Source organism: Cyprinus carpio, chromosome B14 (assembly GCF_018340385.1).
Source record: "Cyprinus carpio isolate SPL01 chromosome B14, ASM1834038v1, whole genome shotgun sequence".
Lineage (NCBI taxonomy): Eukaryota > Metazoa > Chordata > Actinopteri > Cypriniformes > Cyprinidae > Cyprinus > Cyprinus carpio.
This window is the reverse complement of record NC_056610.1, coordinates 24380277-24397776: the sequence shown is the minus strand read 5'-3', so window position 1 is coordinate 24397776 and position 17500 is coordinate 24380277. Positions and strand designations below refer to the sequence as shown.

General features: G+C 43.7%; 2 protein-coding genes across 5 annotated transcripts; one reads left to right on the top strand and one right to left on the bottom strand.

Moving 5' to 3' along the window:
- Window positions 1–1476: 1476 nt before the first annotated feature.
- On the bottom strand, window positions 1477–8867 carry lyar (Ly1 antibody reactive homolog (mouse)). Its single transcript, XM_019105286.2, has 9 exons — window positions 8660–8867; window positions 8420–8576; window positions 4050–4164; window positions 3694–3801; window positions 3523–3606; window positions 2349–2583; window positions 2211–2270; window positions 1781–1866; window positions 1477–1673 (listed from the first exon to the last, which is right to left on the bottom strand). Exons 2-9 carry the CDS (start codon window positions 8539–8541, stop codon window positions 1536–1538), a joined length of 948 nt encoding a protein of 315 aa, XP_018960831.1. The 5' UTR covers window positions 8542–8576; window positions 8660–8867; the 3' UTR covers window positions 1477–1535.
- A 536-nt stretch (window positions 8868–9403) lies between these two features.
- Window positions 9404–15610, top strand: zbtb49 (zinc finger and BTB domain containing 49). 4 transcript variants are annotated; one of them, XM_042738698.1, is made up of 9 exons: window positions 9404–9557; window positions 9767–9918; window positions 9998–10160; window positions 11497–12394; window positions 12761–12807; window positions 12880–12953; window positions 13465–13547; window positions 13621–13782; window positions 15278–15610. In XM_042738698.1, the coding sequence occupies exons 2-9, from the start codon at window positions 9767–9769 to the stop codon at window positions 15553–15555; spliced, it is 1857 nt and encodes a 618-aa protein (XP_042594632.1). In that variant the 5' UTR covers window positions 9404–9557; the 3' UTR covers window positions 15556–15610. The 4 variants fall into 4 exon arrangements, with proteins under 4 accessions (XP_042594632.1, XP_042594631.1, XP_042594633.1 ...); XM_042738697.1 differs by having other exon boundaries at window positions 9452–9557; window positions 9641–9918; XM_042738699.1 differs by having other exon boundaries at window positions 9524–9557; window positions 9746–9918.
- Window positions 15611–17500: the final 1890 nt, after the last annotated feature.

Here is a 17500-nt window from a genome sequence, read left to right as displayed (position 1 = left end):
TGGAGCTTATTTAATGTTGTGTTTGGTAGACCATAGAAAAGAGAATTACAGCAGGTGAGTCGAGAAGTGAAGAAGGCATGATCCGGTGTCTCAGCATCATTGATCTTTAAAAAGGGACGCAAGCGAGCGATATTACGGAGGTGAACGAAGGCAGATTTAGTGAGAGAAGAATGTGAGGTAGAGGAAGGTTTTTAACGGTGGTGGATGGTTGAACCAAGATCTGTTGAGTTTGAGAAAGTTACTGGTCTTCCAAGCATTTATATCATTAACACAAGCTGATATGGAGTTGGTGGGAAAGGGGGAGTTGTGTTGTGAACTGATGTAGAGCTGGGTGTCGTCTGCATAGCAGTAGAGGTTGAAGCCGTGATGACGGATAATGTTAAAGGGAGCATTCAGATGATGAAGAGTAAAGGCCCAAGAACAGAACCCTGAGGAACACCGTGAGAGTCAGGAACAGTAGAGGACTTAGCAGACAGCAATGTAATGCTGACGGTCAGACAGGTCAGAAGTGAACCAAGACAGAGCAGCTCCAGAAATACCAAGAACAGAGAGTCGTGAGAATACTGTGAGAGCTGGTGTCAAAAGCAGAGAAAAGATCTAACAGAATTAAAATGCTAATGGGGCCCGAGTCAGTGGCCATAAGGAGGTCAATCTTAAGAAGTGCTGTGAAGAGTGCGAAAACCAGACTGGAAACATTCAGAGGTTATGAGATGACATACGACTGAAGATGAGCAGCAACAGCTTTTTCAAGTAGCTCTGAAAGAAGCGGAAGATTTGAGATTGGTCTGTAATTGGCCGGGTTTCTTTAAGACTGGTGTGACAGCTGCAGTTTTTACTTCAAGAGGAACAGCACCAGTGCTGAGAAGCTGAGAAATGAGAAGTGAAGTAGACCTGGAAATAACAGGTGCAGAGGTTTTGAGTAGAGCAGGATCGAGACAACAGAAAGATTTCTGAGTAGCTCAGAGATGAAGGCAGGAGCTGGAGGGTGAAAGTCATGTGAGTGGATGGGGAGTTCATTACTGGAAAGAGACGAGTGCGATTTCAGGCTACGCAGTGGAGTACCAAATCAACAACACAGCTGAGTTATAACTCTAAACAGAGCAGGTACTGCAGCAATGCGAGCCGTGATAGACTCGGCACAACATCACTGACAACTGAAGAACACACTTCTCTTGCTATAGTACACACAGTTATGTTGTGAGTGAAAATGGCATCTCTGTATTTATCCTGTGTCCTCTTAAGATGAAAAAAAGGTTATTATTGTTAACCCATGGTAACCATACACTAACTGTGGTATTTGTAGTACTTTCTTTCTTTTTTCTGTTTTATAACGGCACTGCTTTAATGGTTTGATGTTTTGTACTGTTTAATAAAAAAAGAAATCTGAAAAAAAGATTTGTGATACACGCTCCAAAGTCCCGATTAATCTTATTTATTGATAATAATCTTCTCAGACTCACACACCAGACTCAGACGTGAGTTCACTCGCCACATTTATTACAGCTAGAGGTGATGATGATGATGAATAGCGTCCATCATTTCTGCAGTCTGACTCTGTCTTTGAGGATCTTGAACTTGGGGTTGTTGTTGATCTTTCTGTTGAACAGAGACAGAAGCTCCTCTTCCGATCTGTAGTTTGAGTCTCCAGTGAAAGAGTGATACGCCGCTAAGACCTGCAGAAACACAGAGTCAGCAGACGTCTGGAACACATGCAAACAGACTTCAGTTCCAGCGTCGCTCTGAGATTCTGACCAGTCACATGTCTTGAAGCCCAGCTCACCTTCTTGCGGAGTTTCTTGACAGCGAGTCCGTCCTCTGGAGCGTCTCTCAGAACCGCCTTTATCGTCCCTTTCCAGTTAAACTTCCCTGAGGAACCAGCAGAGTTCAGAAGATCTGGATCAGTGATCACGATCAAACAGAGACGCTACTGAATCCGTATATATATGACACACGATGCTATTAATCTCAACACACTCAGAATAAAATCATCTGCACTCTAATCCATATTTCATGCCCATGTTTTTATGAAATTAAGTGTAATACAGCAGTGGTGCATTTTAATCTACAAATCGTTTACCACAGATTTACTGTAGTAGCACTAACTGCACTGTGGTGTGGTGTCAGAAAAAACATTTATCGTGATAATGTTTTGGCCATATCACCCAGCTCTACTCTGACTGATATCAAACATTATTATGATGGTGAAATACCTGCAGAGTTTGATTCAGACTCCTGGTTCTCTGGCTCCTCCCCCTCCGGATTCAGACTCTCTGATTGGTCAAACACACAGGAAGTGAATAAGAGGTCACGAGGACAAACCGTCAGTACGGTACTAACACGATGCTTACTGTCAAACGCCTCCTGTTTTCTTTTCTTCTGTTTTTTGTTGCTCTTTTCGTCTGCGTTCTGTCCATTCTGTTCTTTCTCCTCTCGTTTCCTCTTTCTTCTCCTCTGTTTCTCGTCTGTGTTTTCTCCATTCTGCTCCTCTGAATTCTCATCTGAAGTCTTTCTCTTGTTCTTCTTATCTTTCCGCTCATCTCTCTTGTTTTTGTTCGCCGTCTGTTGGTTGGTTTGGTTGCTGTTCTGAAACATCATGAAACAAGAGCGAATGAAAATACTTCAGCTGCACACATTATTTTTATAAGCTTATTGTACACAGAAAAATAAATAAAAATGTCATTATGTAACAATAATAATGATTTTTTAAAAATGTTTTTGAGTCTCTTCTGTTCACGAGGCTGCATTTATTTGATCAAAAAAACACTGAAATATTATTACAATTTAAAACAGCTGTTTTCTGTGTGAATATCTGTTAAACTGTAATTTATTTCTGTGATGTGCAGCTGTATTTTCAGCATCATTACTCCAGTCTTCAGTGTCACATGATCTTCAGAAATCATTCTAATATGATGATTTACTGCTCAAGAAACATTTCTGATTATTATCAATGTTGAACACAGTTGTGCTGCACAATATTTTTGTGTGGAAACTCATTCTAATTATTTTATTTATTATACTTTTTATTTTTATTTTTCAGTTATTTATTTATTTGAAATAGAAATCTTTTGAAGAAATCTTTCATAACATTATAAATGTCTTCACTGACACTTTTGATCAATTTAATGCATCGTTAAAATGTTATTTAATTTTTTTTTATTACTTACCACAAACTTTTGAATGGCAGCACAACTGTGTTCAACATTGATAATAATCAGAAATGTTTCTTGAGCAGCAAATCATCATATTAGAATGATTTCTGAAGATCATGTGACACTGAAGACTGGAGTAATGATGCTGAAAATACAGCTGCACATCACAGAAATAAATTACAGTTTAACAGAGATTCACACAGAAAACAGCAGTTTTACTTTATAATAATATTTCACAGTTTTTACTGTACTTTCATCAAATAAATGTAGCCTTGCTGTGCAGAAGAGACTTCTTTCAGAAATATTGAAACATGTACGCCATCAGAAATGTGATCTGGATGTAAACTGGTGCTGAAGAAGGTTAAACTCTTACGCTGTCGGCAGCCGTTGAGCAGATCTCCCAGACCTTCTCCAGTAAACACGGGGTGTAGATCTTCAGACAGTTCTTCATCCAGTTCTGCACGTGAACAAACCAGCGGTTAATGATTCAGCACTCGATCATCAGACCGAACGAATCTCGGTCACAGCGGTCTCAGATCCTCACCTCAAACTTGGCTCTCTTGCGCGGCACGTTATTGTGAGTGCTGACCATCTGCAGGACCTTCCACACGCTGGGCTCGATGTCAGACTGCTCCATGGCCTGCTGGATCCTCTGGAGAAGAAGAACAGACATGTGAGTGACCAGACGAACCCATCAAACCTTTACAAATACAACTGAATTGAGCAGCAACAGCTTTTTCACGTGGCTTTTAAAGAATCAGTAGATTTGAGATTGGTCTGTAATTGGCCATATCAGAAGGGTCAAGGACGGGTTTCTGTAAGACTGGTGTGACAGCTGCAGTTTTTACCTCAAGAGTAACAGCACCCATCAAACCTTCACAGAGGTTTAGCTCCACTCACCTGAATCCACTGCTGCTGCTTCACATCACCCTTGTTTGCCTTCGCCTGGAAGTCTTTACCGCCATACTTCTGGTCTTCACTGATGCACTTGTTGTGGTTCTTGTAATCGTCACCACTGTGAACAAACACATCACACGCTCACCATTAGCGCGATACACACACTTACCATCACCAAACACACACACGTTCACCATCACCAAACACACACATGCTCACCATCATCACCACACACACACGCTCACCATCATCACCACACACACACACGCTCACCATCATCACCACACACACACACACATGCTCACCATCATCACCTCACACACACACACGCTCACCATCACCACACACACACACACACGCTCACCATCACCACACACATGCTCACCATCATCACCACACATACACAAACGCTCACCATCATCACCACATACGCTCACCATCACCACAGATGCACACAAACGCTCACCATCACTACACACGCTCACCATCACCACACACGCTCACCATCATCACCACACACGCTCACCATCATCACCACACACACACACACGCTCACCATCATCACCACACACACACACACACTCACCATCATCACCACACAAACACAAGCTCACCATCATCACCACACATACACAAATGCTCACCATCACCACACACGCACACCATCACCACACACGCTCACCATCACCACACATACACAAACGCTCACCATCATCACCACACATGTCATCATCACCTCACACACACACACGCTCACCATCACCACACACGCTCACCATCATCACCACACACGCTCACCATCATCACCACACACGCTCACCATCACCACACACGCACACAAACGCTCACCATCACCACACACGCTCACCACACCATGTGTGTGTGTGTGTTTTACATGATATGAAATCAAAACAATGAACAAATGTTGTGTTTGTGGACTAAACAGCCGCGGATCAGTAGCGGACTGCAAACGCGTCCCACTGCAGACGGAGTATGTGTGAAACAGGCGTTACAGGGAAGATGGATGCTGCAGAACATGACACAGAAGAACTTGTGCCAAAAAGAGGAGCCTGGTCTGTTGTTTGGAGTGGTTTTTGGTTTTCAAACAACCATTTTATGCAAGTGCTGTCGGGCTAAAAGCACGTCTTGGAATATCAACCAGCAGAAAATGCATTGTACACCTGATTATGCAAGAGAAAAAAACCCCTCATAAACCGGGAAACAGGGATAATTTAGAAAAAAAAACGTGATATAAATTTTTTGGTCAAACCGCCCAGCACTACTCACCATCACAAAACACACACACTCACCATCACCACACACACACACTCACCATCATTACCACACACACACGCTCACCATCACCACACACACACACGCTCACCATCACCACACACACACGCTCACCATCACCACACACACACACTCACCATCACCACCACACACACGCTCACCATCACCACCACACACACGCTCACCATCACTAAACACACACACACGCTCACCATCACTACACACACACACACGCTCACCATCACTAAACACACACTCGCTCACCATCACTAACACACACACCGCGCTCACCATCATGTAAAACACACACACGCTCACCATCATCACCCCCACACACGCTCACCATCACTAAACCACACACGCTCACCATCATCACCACACACGCTCACCATCATCACCCCACACACGCTCACCATCACTACTACACACACGCTCACCATCACTAAACACACACGCTCACATCACTAAACACACACACTCACCATCACTAAACACACACGCTCACCATCATTACCACACACACACACTCACCATCACTAAACACACACGCTCACCATCATCACACACACACACGCTCACCATCACTAAACACACACGCTCACCATCACTAAACACACACGCTCACCATCATCACCACACACACACGCTCACCATCACTAAAACACACACCGCTCACCATCACTAAACACACACGCTCACCATCACTAAACACACACGCTCACCATCCATCACCCCCCACACACGCTCACCATCACTAACACACACACGCTCACCATCATCACCCCACACACGCTCACCATCATCACCCCCACACACGCTCACCATCACTAAACACACACGCTTCACCATCACTAAACACACACACGCTCACCATCATCACCCAACACACTCACCATCGCTAAACACACACGCTCACCATCACTAAACACACACGCTCACCATCACTAAAACACACACGCTCACCATCACTTAACACACACGCTCACCATCATTACCACACACACACGCTCACCATCACTAAACACACACGCTCACCATCACTAAACACACACGCTCACCATCACTAAACACACACGCTCACCATCACCACCGCACACACGCTCACCATCACTAAACACACATGCTCATCATCACCCCACACACATTCACCATCACCACACACACACGCTCACCATCACTAAACACACACGCTCACCATCACTAAACACACACGCTCACCATCACCACACACACGCTCACCATCACTAAACACACACGCTCACCATCACTAAACACACACGCTCACCATCACTAAACACACACGCTCACCATCATACCCACAACACGCGCACCCCCATCATCACCCCACACACCCACACCATCCTCACCACACACACGCACACCACCCACCACTAGTATCACCACACACGCTCACCATCACTAAACACACACGCTCACCATCATCACCACACACACACGCTCACCATCATCACCACACACACACGCTCACCATCATTACCACACACACGCTCACCATCACCACCACACACACACTCACCATCACAACCACACACACGCTCACCATCACCACCACACACACACTCACCATGCTCACGATCATCACCACCGCACACACACACACTGGGCTTCTCATAACTAAAACGCTCATCATCACCACACACACATTCACCATCATCACCACACACACACACTCACCATCACCACACACACACGCTCACCATCATTACCACACACACACGCTCACCATCATTACCACACACACACGCTCACCATCATTACCCACACACACACACACTCACCATCACTAAACACACACGCTCACCATCACTAACCACACACACGCTCACCATCACTAACCACACACACGCGCTCACCATCACTAAACAACACACACGCTCACCATCACTAAACACACACTCGCTCACCATCACTAAACACACACGCGCTCACCATCACTAAATCACTAAACACGCTCACCATCATCACCCCACACACGCTCACCATCACTAAACACACACGCTCACCATCATCACACCCCACACACGCTCACCATCATCACCCCACACACGCTCACCATCACTAAAACACACACGCTCACCATCACTAAACACACATGCTCATCATTACCACACACACGCTCACCATCACCACCAAACACACGCTCACCATCACTAAACACACACGCTCACCATCATCACCACACACACACGCTCACCATCACTAAACACACCACGCTCACCATCACTAAACACACATGCTCATCATCACCACACACACATGCCCACGCTCACCATCACTAAAACACACACGCTCACCATCACTAAACACACACGCTCACCATCACTAAACACACACGCTCACCATCATCACCCCACACACGCTCACCATCACTAAACACACACGCTCACCATCATCACCACACACACACTCACCATCATCACCCCACACAGGCTCACCATCACTAAACACACAGGCTCATCATCACTAAACACACACGCTCACCATCATCGCCACACACACGCTCCACCATCACTAAAAACGCTCTTCTTCATCATCACTAAACACACACGCTCACCATCACTAAACACACACGCTCACCATCGCTAAACACACACGCTCACCATCACTAAACACACACGCTCACCATCACTAAACACACACGCTCACCATCATCGCCACACACACACGCTCACCATCGCTAAACACACACGCTCACCATCACTAAACACACACGCTCACCATCATCACCATAAACACGCTCACCATCACTAAACACACACACGCTCACCATCATCACCCCACACACATTCACCATCACTAAACACACACGCTCACATCACTAAACACACACGCTCACCATCACTAAACACACACGCTCACCATCATCACCCCACACACGCTCACCATCACTAAACACACACACTCACCATCATCACCCCACACAGGCTCACCATCACTAAACACACACGCTCATCATCACCACAAACACACAGGCTCATCATCACCACAAACACACACTAGTATCACCACATACGCTCACCATAAGCGCAACACACGCTGAACACCAAAGAAACTCCTACCAGAAGTCTTTGCTGCAGTCGATGCAGGACAAAACCTGACAGGCGCGGCACTTCAGCACGTGCTTCTCCACTTGAGCTTTCTTCAGAGACTCGCCGCAGGCGTTACACGTGAAGACCACCATCCTTTAGACCAGCCGATGAAGATGAGCAGCTGATCCTGAGAGGAACACACATGCCTTCAGTCTCACTGCGCCCCCTGAGTGCTGAATATCACAGATAATGATTCATGTGCCATGTTACCTGTTAATAAAGCTGGTCTATGATTCTCTGATGAAGAGCAGCGACTGATCTCCTTCACACGCGTGTTAATATATCACTCAAGTGATTCAGTTCTCTTGATCCCCGTGAGCGAGTCTCGTTGTTTAAAGTAAAAACACGCGACGGAAACGCGCGCGAGTGTCTTGAAACACGCGTTCCCACTCTATTTTCGCTCCGAGGGGAAACAGGAAATAGTACAAGTTCTGCAAAAACATAAAAAAATAACCTGCGTCCCAATGTGAATATTATCGATAAATTCCTAAATTATATGTGATATTAGCAATTTTCAATACTATTTAGGGCAGATAGGCTGGATAGTATGCACATTGGGACGCAGGGGGGAAAAAACAACAGAACGGGGATTTAGGAAAAGAACGTTTGTAGATGGGTAAAATACATATGAAAAAAAGATGGAATTAGTGTATATGTATTTTTAATTAATATTTTGTATTAATTTTTTATTAAATTTGGGGGTGGGTTAAACAGTACTACGCACGTTTATTTCAGTTTTAGCTTTTTTATTTATTTCTAATTAGTAATTTTAGTGCTTCAACTTACACATAGTAGCCAACTCTCTTTTTTCGTTTAGTTCAAGTTTTTCATTTAACATTTAAAATTTATTTCATTTCCGCTTTTTTAAATTGACAAACATGCTTAGTTTAAGTTAACAAGACCCTAAATTGAAAATGTAAAAATAAATACAACTTATAATTAATGACAACGCAGTATAAGGTGATTTTTTTTCAAACAAAACCTAACCTACCAATAATAAAGTGTATTTTATAATTCTGATAACGCGTAAAAAAAGAAAAAGAAAGACTTTTATTGTGAAGAGAGGAAATGACGTAATGCGCCCAGTGCCTGTTCATCAGAGTGAAAGGTAAGATGAGAGAATTCATTCTGCTTTATATACACACGCGGGCTGCTTTCACTGTATTATTATTGTAATTCTGTATCTCATAGACACGAACGTTTTTATACGGAGGCAATGAATGATATTTAGTAAGTCTGAAACTAAGCAACCCTCACATTAAGCTGCTGGACATATGAAACATGATGAACTCACAGAGCGTGACTGCGTCTGCGCAGATGGACAGCGTGAGCAGCCACAGCGTGTACGTGCTGCAGCAGCTGCAGGAGCAGCGCATCCAGGGCCTGCTGTGTGACTGTATGCTGGTGGTGAAGGGCGTCTGCTTCAAAGCGCACAAGAACGTGCTCGCCGCCTTCAGCGCGTACTTCAGGTGAGGCCTGCGTGACGTCAGCGGCGCGCGCGCTCGCTCCCCCCGCTCGCGCTCACCTGGACGCACCTGTGTTCCGCAGGTCTCTGTTCCAGAACTCTCCGGCGCAGAAGAGCGATGTTTTCCACCTGGCCATCCAGGACGTGGGCGGCATCGGGCAGGTGCTGGACTACATGTACACCTCACACCTGGAGCTCAACCAGGACAACGTGCACGCGCTGCTGGAGATCGGACAGAGCCTGCAGGTCTCTCACACACACACTCACACACACACACACACACTTCATGCCTCCAGGCCAGATATTTAAGATCCAGCCCCGGACACCGGATCCTGTCAGATAATATCAGTTTTTTTTCTGGTAACAGAAGAACTCGTTAGCAGAATTTCCTAATACCCAAACCAACACCTGTTAACAGGAAGTCTTGTCTGGTACCCAAAACTCTTAACAGTCTTCTATCAGCCAAGACATAGACTGAGGAAAAGCCAGAGAAGAGCAGATGAAGACGAAGTGATGATGAAAAGGAGCAGAGTTTATTGAATAGTGTTCGTTGTATGTTTAATACTCAGACTTCATCTGACCAACACAAATACAAGTAGTGTTACCAAACTGATTCATAACAACATCCCATAAACATCCCTCATATCTCTTATTCATGAAGACAGACAGCCCTTGAAACCACACACACATAAGACTAAACAACAATAATATAATATAAATGACCAATCAATAAATGGATCAATGAAACTGATTATATAAATAGCTGTAATGATTATTCTAAATTATTATATGATTAAAAGCAACAATAACAATGATTAAATAATAAACAATAATAAATGAATGAAGAATAAATAAGTGAATAAATGAATATAAAAGAAGGAAAGTAAAACAACACAAATGTATGGTTGCTTTCTTGAAGCAAAACACACTCAGGCTGCATTCCAGGATCCTCCGATCCTTCAAGCTGACGCACTGAACTGAACTGAACCGATTCAGAAATGAACTGAACTGAATCAGCATTGAGCTAAACTAAATAACTGAACTCAAATAAATCAACTTAACTGATTCAAACAACTGAAATGAATTGTTGAATCGACTTTGAATTAATTAAAAAATAAACTGAATTGAGTTAACTGATTAATATCTGAACTGAATCAATAAACTAATCTGAGTTAATGTTGAACTCAATTGAATCATTGTTGAACTGAATCGATTCAAAATGAACTGAACTTAATGAACTCAACTGAATCAACATTAAACTGAATACAATAAACTGAATTGAATAAACAGACTATATTTAATCAACTTTGAATTGAATTGATTAAAAAAGTACTGATCTGAATCAACATTGAACTGAACTGAATAAACAATAAACTGAATTGAATCAACTTTGAACTGAATTGATTCAAGAATTTATTGAACTAAATGAATTGTTTTCTGTAGAACTGCTTTTCAGCTGAAATTAAATTTGTCTCAACTGATGGATTTTTCAACTGTTATTAAACTGGTTAGAATCAACATTGAAAGTGCTACAGAAATCAACATGACCTGACCGTATTTGTAAATGCTGACGGTGTTTCAGGTGTTGAACATCCTGAACATGTGTCAGGCGTTCCTGAAGCCCTGCGTGTCGACGGACGCATCTCTCTCTCTGCCCGCCGACGCGGCTCACTATCAGGACTGTGTGCTCGGAGGACCGTTACCGTCAGACGCAGATCTGCACAAGCCCCTGCCACACGGATACAAGCTCAGGAACTTCTACACCAGACAGTATCTGAAGCAGAGCTGCAGCTTCCCGCCGGAGGAGCCACTCCAGAGCAGCGTTCCTGCAGCAGACTCCGCCCACCCATGCAGCTCGGACTCCGCCCACCCATGTGGCTCTGGCTCCGCCCACCCGTGCAGCTCGGACTCCACCCACCCGTGCAGCTCGGACTCCACCCACCCGTGCAGCTCAGACTCCGCCCACCCATGCGGCTCTGGCTCCACCCACCCGTGCAGCTCGGACTCCACCCACCCGTGCAGCTCGGACTCCGCCCACCCATGCAGCTCTGGCTCCACCCACCCGTGCAGCTCAGACTCCGCCCACCCATGCGGCTCTGGCTCCACCCAGCCGTGCGGATCAGACTCCGCCCACCCGTGCGGCTCTGACTCCGCCCACCTGCAAGTCCTTCGGCCGAAGAAAACCGTTTACCTGAAGAAGTTCAACTATCTGCGCTCACACGTCAGTGCGGAGGATGAGGGGGCGGAGCACTGCGACCAACGGGGGCCCACTGGCCCCGCCCACACCTCCGACCTGTCCGTGACCTCTGACCCTGCAGAAGTATCCGTGCTAAAAACAACACCTGCGGCGGAGCCTGACGTCCTAAGAGGTCACGTGGAGAGGTCAGAGGTCAGCAGCGGGAACAAGTACTGCTGTGAGGTTTGTGGAAAGACGTTCAAACATCCCAGCAACCTGGAGCTGCACAAGCGCTCACACACAGGTCAGACAAACACACACACACACACACACTCTCACTGACACACTCACTCACTCACACACACACACACACACACACACACACACACACACACACACTCAACACACACACACAAACACTGACTCACTCACACACACACAAACACCCACTCTCTCTCTCTCGCCAAATCTCTTACCTCTCACTCACTCCACTCACTCACTCTCCTCCTCTCTTTCTCTCTCTCCTCTCTCTCTCTCTCTCTCTCTCTCTCTATCTATCTCTCTCTCTCGCCCTCTCTCTCTCTCTCTCTCTCTCTCTCTCTCTCTCTCTCTCTCTCTCTCTCCCTCTCTCTCTCTCTCTCTCTCTCTCTCTCTCTCTCTCTCTCTGCAGGTGAGAAGCCGTTCCAGTGTAACGTGTGCGGGAAAGGATTCTCACAGGTATGTAAACACACGAACACACTCCTGATGTGTTTCTTCTGCATGCGTTCATGAGTCTGCGTGTGTTTGCAGGCAGGAAACCTGCAGACGCATCTGCGCAGACATTCAGGAGAGAAGCCGTACATCTGTGAGCTCTGTGGGAAGAGGTGAGTGTTCATCACGTGACCGAGGACTCAGACTGAACACACAGACTAAACCAGATTGTTGCATGCACTGTGGAAAGACGGGAAAGTCTAGTGGAAATCTTATTTCTAAATAATAACGATTCGCTGACACAGAGAGAGGGGGGAGAGAGGGTTGTTGAGAGAGATTGAGAAGTAGGTTTTTAAAAGATTCAGTGTTATTTCTGTGAGTCTCTGAGAATCATTCATATTATCACAGAAATCACGTTGGGTGGGAAGTCGAGTTTGACTCCTAACCCTAAGGTTGTGGGTTCGAGTCTCGTGCCGGCAACACCACGACACCAGTGCATCGGCACTTCAGATCATGTTTGTTCTCTGTCTGTTGACAGTGTTTTCTGATCTATGGAGTGATGATCCCTTCAACTCTAATACGAAAACAAAATCAAACTAGAATTATGAACCTGATTTATCCAGAGATCAGATTCATGTTGAGATGTTGAGTGGTGGTCAGGGAGTGAGTCTCTGTGTGCTTCAGCTTCGCAGCGTCCGGAGACGTCCAGCGGCACATCATCATCCACTCGGGAGCGCGGCCGCACCTGTGTGACATCTGCGGACGAGGTGAGCGCCGTCAGAGAGAGAGAGAGAGAGAGAGAGAGAGAGAGCCGTGCTGACCTCCGCTTCTGTCCCACAGGCTTCAGCAACTTCAGCAACCTGAAGGAGCACAAGAAGACGCACAGCACGGAGGAGGAGTTCACCTGCGAGCAGTGCGGAAAATCCTTCAACATGCAGAGGAAGCTGTTCAAACACAAGCTCCGGCACAGCGGAGACAAACCCTACAGCTGCCAGACCTGCGGTGAGCGCGCTCTGATCACCTGACCGCGTCACATGCACACCACAGTTACTCTCTGGAAGTAACATTACTTTTTAATTTAGAAGGATTTTTTTGAATATAGAAGGAAATATCTGCGTTACTTTTTCAAAAAAGTAACAGCAGTTACTTTGTTTCCATGTATTGAGTGACAGCTCTGGTGTTGCCATGGAGACAGAGATCAGGAGTAAGAGCAGAGCGTTGTGTGTGAACATGATCTCACTGTAGTTCTTGTTTACTCATCTCACCTGCACAAAAACACATCCAGTGTTCCTCACAATTAATAAAAACATATTATACAAACCTGCAATAATTAAAATGTTTAATAAGACAAATATCATTTATGTATTTAATCCCATTTTATTAACCAGTGTGTTTGCTGCTGACCTTCGGTGATCTACTTCAATCATACTAATAGTCAACAATGACACATTTGTGTTTAATTTTAGTTATTGCTGAATAGTGCTGAACTTTCTTCTCCTGCGTCGTATTCTTCATGTGATTAGTTTGAGCAGCGCCCTCTACTGTACAGACGAGAATTTACACTTCCTTCAGCCTGAGACACATTCTCTTCAGTTCTGTTGTGAAAGGGCTTTTACGTTTGTCAAAAAACTTTTTATATGAAAAACAACCAAGCAAGCCCCGCCCAGATTTAAAAAGTAACTCAAAAGCAACATAACGCATTACTTTCCATAAAAAGTAACTAATGTAATTAGTTACTTTTTTAGGGAGTAACACAATATTGTAATGCATTACTTTTAAACAAAAAAAACTTAATGCGTACCATATGCATTGAATTGGACAAATAATAATGTAAAACCGAATCTTTTCCTGCTGTGATCACACACAGCCCTGAACAATACTGATCAGTTATTTCACTATAAACAACATGAAACTGTAGCCTATATAGTTTGTGCGGTTACGTTTATTTAAACAGAACTTTAAAAGCTCATACTGATCATGTTCTACTCTCATATTAATATAAATCATACACTGTCAGAATAAAAAGGGTGTTTTCTGCCTGCAGGTCCTGCTGAAAGTAAACCATGGTTTTACTGAAGTGACCATACTTCAACTGTAGTATTTGTAGATTTCCATGGTTACCACTACAGTAAACATATTTTAACCGTGTAAACAAAAATATTACCTAATAAGTTGCAATAAAGGCATATTGAATGTTAAAATGTGACTCTGGAGCACAAAACCAGTCATAAAGTTCATTTTTGTGAAATTGAGACTTGTGCATTTTCTGAAGCTGAATAAATGATCTCTCCATTGATGTGTGGTTTGTTAGGAGGACAATATTTGTCTGAGATACAACTATTTGAAAATCTGGAATCTGAAGGAGCAAAAAAAATATTATTGTTTATGAAGTAGTCTTTAAAGTTGTTCAAATGAAGTTCTTAGCAATGCGTATTACTAATCAAAAATTAAGTTTTGAGATATTGTCCCTGATGTGAGCGCTGGTGTGTGTTTGCAGGGAAGTGTTTCGCGGGCTCCGGTGATCTTCAGCGTCACGTGCGCTCTCACACGGGTGAGCGGCCCTACACCTGCGACACCTGCGGCAAGAGCTTCACGCGCACCGCAGTCCTGCGCAGACACCGCAGCTCTCACTGCAGCCGCGCAGACGCAGACGCCTCCTCCCCGGCTGCGCCTCACACCAGCGCCTCCTGCAGGAGCACCGAGGAACTGAGCAGCGGAGCGCTGTGGGGACGAGCCATGAAAACACTGCAGAACCACACCGACACCGAGCACTGAACTTCCTGTCACCTGACCTGCAGTGTCAAACTCTCCATTAAACGCTATTTATGAATGTGTGTGTGTGTGTGTGTTACTGTGTTTGTGATGACCGTTACTGACCAGACCTGCTTTACTGACCGGTTAAAGTCAGACTCTTCCAGGTTTGTTTAAACATGTTTGATACTGTTAAAATGTTTGGAATCGTTCAAATTTGTAATGTTATTGAAAGAACTCTTTCAAAGAAATAATTCAAAACAGTGAAATATTAGAATATAAAACAGCTGTTTTCTGTGTGAATCTCTGTTAAAGTGTAATTTATTTCTGTGATGTGCAGCTGTATTTTCAGCATCATTACTCCAGTCTTCAGTGTCACATGATCTTCAGAAATCAGTATAATATGATGATCTGCTGCTAATTTAAAGGGTTAGTTCACCCAAAAGTGTAAATTCTGTCAGTAATGACTCACCCTCGTGTCGTTTCAAACCCGTAAGACCTTCATTCATCTTCAGGACACAGATTCAGATATTTCGATGGAATCTGGAGCCGTCTGACCCTCCGTAGAGAGCAACGCAACTGAAATGTTCTCAAGTCCAGAAACGTAGCGAGGAGATCTGTGAATAAATCCATGGGACATCAGAGTGGTTCAGCCACAGTTATACGAAGCTACAAGAATAGTTTTTGTGTGCATCACCCTGGTGCCTTTTTGGAGGATATCTCAGCTGTGTCACGTGATGCAGATTCCATCAAAAATATCTTCATTTGTGTTCTGAAGATGAATGAAGGTCCTACGGGTTTGAAACGACACGAGGGTGAGTCATTAATGACAGAATTTACATTTTTGGGTGAACTAACCCTTTAATGCATTCTTGAAGAATAGTATTTAGTACTTTTGATTTGTATTCATCATAATCAGAAATGTTTGTTGAGCAGCAGATCATCATATTAGAATGATTTCTGAAGATCATGTGACACTGAAGACTGGAGTAATGATGCTGAAAATACAGCTGCGCATCACAGAAATACATTACAGTTTAACAGAGATTCACACAGAAAACAGCTGTTTTACATTAGAATAATATTTCACTGTTTTTACTGTATTTCTGATGAACTATTAATGCATATTGATATATTAACACAAATATTAATATTTGAGAAATATCTTACAGATTATATAATTTGCATCAGTTAAGGCTGTAAACTGAGTTTTCTCTTCAAGCAGTCATAATTATTAGAGAGTGATCCCCTCCTCAGTGTGGTGTATGACTGCGTACGCACTTCTTTTTCCTGGAGTGAGAAAAGTAATTAAGCAAACAGCGATTTTAAACTCTGTTTTCATGTCGATATACACATTTACATTAAATACTCCACTCGCATTAATGGATATAAACACTGAAACTACATAATTTTACAAAAGAACTTAATTACATATTTTTTAATAGGCTAAAAAAATTTCCTGTGGTATGTTGTTTTAATGACAGTGAGGAGTAATAATTCATCTTTAAACTAAACTACAGATCACATGTTATGAGAAATATTTTAGTTAGAACAATGATCAATGATGCGCACTTACTTCGATATTATGATGGACACTGCTGGATTCAGTGGTCGAACAGTCCATGGTCCGGTATATGACCAATGATAATATCTTACTGTACAACCGCAGCTGTATAGAGGTGTTGATGTCGTGTGAAGGCATCTCCACAACATAATGAAAAATACCACTATGTTTGAAGGATATAACTAGGAGAAAACGGTAAGATTTGCACCTTTCCTTTTTAAAATACTTTGTCAGTGACAAGCCGAATCAGACAATTGTGTTTACACTGCAATAAATATGGACTTATCTGTTTCCACTAAAAAAAAGCTAAAAGATTTTCATCAGCAAAACTGCATACATTTAATTTGATTTTTTAAAAGTAATTGAAATACTATTTGGCCAGTGGAAAAGAATGAGATCAACTCT

What these genes read in the sequence shown, in the direction of transcription:
- lyar (XM_019105286.2), bottom strand. Translation starts at nt 8,541, where the DNA reads ATGGTGGTCTTCACGTGTAACGCCTGCGGCGAGTCTCTGAAGAAAGCT. An exon ending in GACTGCAGCAAAGACTTCTG is followed by an intron (nt 4,165 to 8,419) that starts GTAGGAGTTTCT and finishes GTTTGTTCACAG; the next exon opens with TGGTGACGATTACAAGAACC. An exon ending in GCAAGAGAGCCAAGTTTGAG is followed by an intron (nt 3,607 to 3,693) that starts GTGAGGATCTGA and finishes GTTCACGTGCAG; the next exon opens with AACTGGATGAAGAACTGTCT.
- zbtb49 (XM_042738697.1), top strand. Translation starts at nt 9,731, where the DNA reads ATGATGAACTCACAGAGCGTGACTGCGTCTGCGCAGATGGACAGCGTG. An exon ending in TGTGAGCTCTGTGGGAAGAG is followed by an intron (nt 12,954 to 13,464) that starts GTGAGTGTTCAT and finishes TGTGTGCTTCAG; the next exon opens with CTTCGCAGCGTCCGGAGACG. An exon ending in CTACAGCTGCCAGACCTGCG is followed by an intron (nt 13,783 to 15,277) that starts GTGAGCGCGCTC and finishes GTGTGTTTGCAG; the next exon opens with GGAAGTGTTTCGCGGGCTCC.